At 46.1% G+C, this 5,709-nt stretch overlaps 1 protein-coding gene across 1 annotated transcript; it reads left to right on the top strand.

The window, feature by feature from the left end:
- Nucleotides 1-2,262: 2,262 nt before the first annotated feature.
- On the top strand, nucleotides 2,263-4,446 carry TMSB4X (thymosin beta 4 X-linked). Its single transcript, XM_007991039.3, has 3 exons — nucleotides 2,263-2,371; nucleotides 3,461-3,576; nucleotides 3,999-4,446. The coding sequence occupies exons 2-3, from the start codon at nucleotides 3,477-3,479 to the stop codon at nucleotides 4,031-4,033; spliced, it is 135 nt and encodes a 44-aa protein (XP_007989230.1). The 5' UTR covers nucleotides 2,263-2,371; nucleotides 3,461-3,476; the 3' UTR covers nucleotides 4,034-4,446.
- The last annotated feature ends 1,263 nt before the right edge of the window (nucleotides 4,447-5,709 follow it).

The raw sequence follows: 5,709 nt of genomic DNA, 5'->3' as shown, positions 1-5,709 counted from the left end.
ATAAGCGAAAACAATAATATATATTCATATATATTAATTATATAGAAATAATATATAATAATATATAAATGTATAGGAGAAATAATATCAAGACACCTAAAAATTTTAATTCTAAACACAGACAATTATTTTATTATTTTTCCTCAACCTTCCATCCTAAATAATATGAATAATAACAATAGAAAGAGCTTACTAATTGTCATGCACTGTCTGAAGCATTTAATCCTCCCAACAACCCTGTGAGGTCCGTGTTGCAATGAACCCATTTTACAGATGAGAAAACTCCAGCACAGAAAGATTCATTCACATGGCCAGTCATGCAACTTTTAAGAATATTCCTTTGGTTTGCATTTCCTTGTATCTGCACCACCCTTCCCTTTCCTGTCTCTCTCTGTCTCCTGACCCGTTTGCAGGTCAATCCCAATCATGGGAACTCTTTTCCTTTAAGCAGTCATCTCTTTCTCTTCCTCTCTGTCCCCACCTGGCCTCTATCAGTGTCCCAGCACAGTGGAAGGCTGCTTGCTACTGCACTGGAAAACTTCTCCAGACATTTCCAAGTTTGCATTCGTCCATCTCCTTTGGAGAATTGCTTCAGTGAGGCCTAACTCTTTCTGAGGAAAGGCCCTTGGGAGAAGAAGCCAGGAGAAGGTAGTGGCACTCCTTTGTCATCAGGAGACATTGGGAGGAAAGAAATGATTTTCGACAGCAGCTGGGCGAGGGGAAATGGAATCACAGAACCAGCGGAAACGGTGTCGGTACAACAGCAGCTGCCAGCTAAAGGCACCCTACAAGATCTTTTCTGTGTTTCAACGATGAAGTGGACTCCTAACATGGAACAGGGGCGGGGGACTGATACCAGACAGGTGACATTCGGTGCATGCACGAACAGGTCCAGTGCCCCATTCGGAGGCCAGGAAGGCAGCCACCCAGCAGAGCATTAACTAGGGAACCAGACGGTCACCTGCCCCTGCTCACCCCCACCTCCTTCCTCCCCAGGAAAAAGGAAGTCAAGTAGATGAAGAAACGGGGAAGTCCGAGCTGCTGGCAGTGGCATTCAAGGGTCTATATATAAGGTTGACTCTAATCCCCAGCGAGACAAAAGCCTGTGCCATAAAAATGATTAGCAAGGGGTTTCTAGAAACATTTCCCCAGGCCACGGAAAAGGAGAAGGAATATTTTGCACACTGCCTTGTTTCTTAGAAATAATCACAGCTAGGCCTCTTTATAACCGGCGAGTCTTTTTCCTTTCACACGCCATTTGCAGGCGCGTGCCATGGTATTTGTAACTAATTTTCAGTAGCAAGTGGGTCACTGGTATTCACAGAGTCAGGTGCCATTTTGAAAACTGCTTCCCTCTACCCGAATTTCTTATCTTTCCAGATGCAGATGCACTTCAGAGATCTAGTGCTGGAAACGCTCCCTTGAAAATATAATTTGATTTTTGAATTTCACCTTAAGATGTTAGAGATCATGTAACTGTCGTCTTCGGAATTCAACGCAGGCCTCCTTAGCCATCACTGTTATAATTTATGAAAATAAGGAAGAGGAAGGTAAAGAACTTCCTCATTGCCAGGCAGTAAAGTCAATGGCAGAGCTTGAGCTTGACTTATTTTGCTAAGAGGGAGGTGTTTTACCCTATAAACTCCAGACAAATTACCCTACAACCAGCAAACATTACTGTTGAGTGCTCACAAAAATTATGCTGATGAAACAATATGGATGTTACAGTGATGAAACTTTCTCTTTTAAAATCACTTAAGGGTGCTTTACGTCCCACCCAAGGCAAGAGGAACGCCAGCGAGGAAGACAAAGAGGCCCGGGGTGGGGCGCATGCCCTCCACTGGTCTGAAAGCTGAGTCACAGGAATCGTACCCCTGCAGCCGGCCAGGCTCTCCAGCGAGAGACACCGCGCCCTTGTGTGGAGATGTCCACAGTAGACAAAGGCAGTTTCGCAATAAAAGAATGCCTGTCACCCTAGGTGCCACCCCGACCCTTAGTTGTTATGCACTGGTCCCCAAGAGCAATTTTTGCGCTGCTGTTGCAAAAATTCATCGTAATGAAATAAACGTAAAAGGGGAAAATGTGTTATGAAGGAAGTGTTGGAGCGTGCTTTGCTCATTTATTTTTTTCGCCATGTTGTGGTTAGGGTGCACTAGTGGACCCCGGGTGGGGGTGGGGCTCCCCAAAAGCCTGGCAGGCCTCCGGATGCTGTTCCGAGACGCGGCGCGAAGGAGTTAAGCGGGCCGGCGGGTGACATCACCTCATTTACATAGGAGCGCCCATAAAGCGGCGCCCGCCGCACCCCGCCCGACAACTCGGTGGTGGCCGCTGCGCAGACCAGACTTCGCTCGTTTTCGTGCGCCTCGCTCCGGTGAGCCCCAGGGCCCCTTCCTCCTTCCTCCTCCTGCATTCCTGCCTCAGTCCCCTTGCCACGGTGCTCGCCCTTTCATTATCCGCTTCCCTGTGAAGGCGTTTCCTAAAGCCGAGCTGGAGTGGTTCTCCCGGGGAAGGCTGCTTTGGGGAGCTTGGGGGATGCGAAACACCCTAGATGCTGGGTAATGGGGTGGGAAAATCGATGATTTAAGAACAAAACCGAAAAACTGGCGTTTTGCCGTGCTGCTCGGAGGGGACCTTAAAAAATTTCTTAGTATTTGCCCGCAAAGGTATTGTGCGTTGCCTGGGAGGCTGAGATGGGGGAGAACAGACAGGTCCTTTGTTCTGAGGTTCATCTCCCGAGCCCCGAGCCTCCTCCCAGTCTCGGACGGCTGCGCGGGCTGCATCTGTGCAGCCTGGCGGCGGTGGGGCTGTGCCATGACATTTTCACAGTCCTTCTTGCAGAGACATGTGTGCCAGGGATGCCGAATTGCCGGGAGAGCAGGCAAGACCGGCTTCGGGGCGCGCGGCAGTCGCTTTGTGTGCGGGGCTGCATTGTGGCGCGGGCGAGGAAGCGGGTAGGGCGGTGGTCGGAAGCTACAGCCGCGGCCACCGCGTTTGTGAGAGGACGAGAAAGCCAGATCCGGCCCGCATCCTTTGCGGAGAGGCCGCGGCTAGAAAAAGGAAACGCTTTTGCTACCTGGGTTCCATTTTAAGAATTCTTGCCGATTTTTCCCACTTGAATTCGGAAGTGGCTTTCCTATTTCCTTGTCCTAGCCAGCCTTTAATTTTAAACGCTGTAATGAACAATTCGCATTGGTCAATTTCCTTTATTCTGCAAGATTCGGCTTTGAGAGGCATCCGCCCTCTTTGGTCCCCAGCGTTTTGAAATATGGGGAGGAGGGGCGCGGGGGGTGTCGCCCCTTTTTCTGTAGAAAGAGGAAGCTCGTGAGTGTGGAACGGCAGCGGAAGGAGGCCGAGAAGGGTTTTCAGGCTGCGGGTCGCAGGGTAGAAGCGCAGTTCCCAGCCCAGAGACACTGGGGTGGGTGGCTCTTCCTCACGCTCGCTCTTGGCTTGCTCCCTGCAGCTTTTCCTCCGCAACCATGTCTGACAAACCCGATATGGCTGAGATCGAGAAATTCGATAAGTCGAAACTGAAGAAGACAGAGACGCAAGAGAAAAATCCACTGCCTTCCAAAGAAAGTAAGCTCCGACCCACCCCCATCTTCAGAAAGGCTGGGTGGGAGCGGCCGGTGGGAGGGCGGGAGGCTGGGAGGGGCCGCGGGAAGAATTCGGGAGGGGGGAGTGCGGGGGAAGAGCCGACAGCTGATGAATGTGGCTTGCAAAGGTTAATTAAAAATGGTTTTGCAGCCAACAAACACAGGGCTTTAGTAATTTAGTTATGGAATATTTAATATGCCATATTAATATAAAAACACATTTGTCCGTTAAAATGTACTTCTATTTAGCATATTCAATATACATATTTTATTCCATTATGGAATACCTTGCAGAATGTTTGATTTGAAAAGATGCTTTAAATGAAAGCCCTTTATAGTAGTCTACTGAATCCTTTAATCATCTCCCTCCATCTTTTTTTTTTTTTTTTTTTTTTCTGGTCACAGCGATTGAACAGGAGAAGCAAGCAGGCGAATCGTAATGAGGCGTGCGCCGCCAATATGCACTGTACATTCCACAAGCATTGCCTTCTTATTTTACTTCTTTTAGCTGTTTAACTTTGTAAGATGCAAAGAGGTTGGATCAAGTTTAAATGACTGTGCTGCCCCTTTCACATCAAAGAACTACTGACAACGAAGGCCGCGCCTGCCTCTCCCATCTGTCTATCTGGCTGGCAGGGAAGGAAAGAACTTGCATGTTGGTGAAGGAAGAAGTGGGGTGGAAGAAGTGGGGGTGGGACGACAGTGAAATCTAGAGTAAAACCAAGCTGGCCCAAGGTGTCCTGCAGGCTGTAATGCAGTTTAATCAGAGTGCCATTTTTTTTTTTGTTCAAATGATTTTAATTATCGGAATGCACAATTTTTTTAATATGCAAATAAAAAGTTTAAAAACTTAGCTGGTGTGTCTGTCTGGTCTCTGGAAGGATCGCGGATGAAACCTTTGCAAAGAGGCCTACCTCTTGGTCCACTGGGGAGGGACAAGCATCTGGTGACTGGATAAATTCCCTTATGGTGTAGAAATGGGTTTCACCCAGGTATGCAAAATACCTTGTCTATACTAGGTGATCATTTTCTCAGGCTGATTGAATTCCTAGTATGAGTTGTATGAGAACTTTAATAAAAATATATTTGCAGTTCTTATGGGTTTTGATAAGCTGACATTGCATTTATTGCACGTGCTCAAGAAAATGAAGGTGATGATTTACAGCACAGTATCTTATTTCAGGCATCAAATTGAACTTGGTTATTTAACCAAGTGCTAGTATTAACAGACGAGTAAAAATTACATTTTTAGCAGCTGCGTTAAGGAATTTAGGACTTTTGCTTACTCATTTTCCAATGGCCGGTTTCTATATTAGAGTTCAATATTTGCAATTGCTTTAATGAATACAGTTAACCATTAGTGAACATGATTTTAAATTTATTGAGTCCTCTTAGTTTGAATAATCTTTGGATTTAAAAGATACTTATTCGATCTTTCGGGTTTAAAGGACACTAGCAGGACACAGGTGAGATTTGTACTAAGTTTAAATCCAGCAGGAATTAATTGACTCACATTTAGGTCTTTAAGTCCTTGATAACTTCTCAATCATTGGAAGTTATTTTCGCTGATGGGTAAAAGCAAAGTCCTTGGTGCGGAAAGACGGAAACAACATCAATTTTTTAAGAGTTAAAAAAGATTTGCCATTCTATAAGGTCCTTAATGGATTCCTCAGTTCTGTAGGGAAAGGTGGAGAATTTTTTTAAAATAAGCACCAATTTTATTAAAGCCGAAACAGCATTTAAGAAGGCTTTTAGTTCACTGAATGCTCTGCAAAGCTAAATTTTACAATGCAAATGTCCAAGAAGTTAAAACATTTTTCTCTCAAAACCGACTTACGAAAATACCCTCTTTGAAGCGGAGGGGTAGGGAAAATTGTTGATCACTATTAAACTGGTTGCTTTCATTTCCTTTGCTCAACACTTATTTTGAGAAATGCACAGGAAACCATTTACCTGTGGTTTAGACAATCAAGTAGACCATCAGGCTAGAAGCCTTGCTCTGCGTTGCAAGGGAAGGGGTGTGTACCCGCTGCTGCAGAGGCTGCTGCAAAACCTGAAGCGCCACAGCCCGCTCAGCTGGGTGAAGAGAGGAGTAAGCACAAAGGCTCTGGAGCCA

Source organism: Chlorocebus sabaeus, chromosome X (genome assembly GCF_047675955.1).
Source record: "Chlorocebus sabaeus isolate Y175 chromosome X, mChlSab1.0.hap1, whole genome shotgun sequence".
Lineage (NCBI taxonomy): Eukaryota > Metazoa > Chordata > Mammalia > Primates > Cercopithecidae > Chlorocebus > Chlorocebus sabaeus.
Note: the sequence above shows the minus strand (reverse complement) of the source record. Positions and strands in the feature narration are given on the sequence as shown.

What these genes read in the sequence shown, in the direction of transcription:
- TMSB4X (XM_007991039.3), top strand. Translation starts at nt 3,477, where the DNA reads ATGTCTGACAAACCCGATATGGCTGAGATCGAGAAATTCGATAAGTCG. An exon ending in TCCACTGCCTTCCAAAGAAA is followed by an intron (nt 3,577 to 3,998) that starts GTAAGCTCCGAC and finishes TTCTGGTCACAG; the next exon opens with CGATTGAACAGGAGAAGCAA.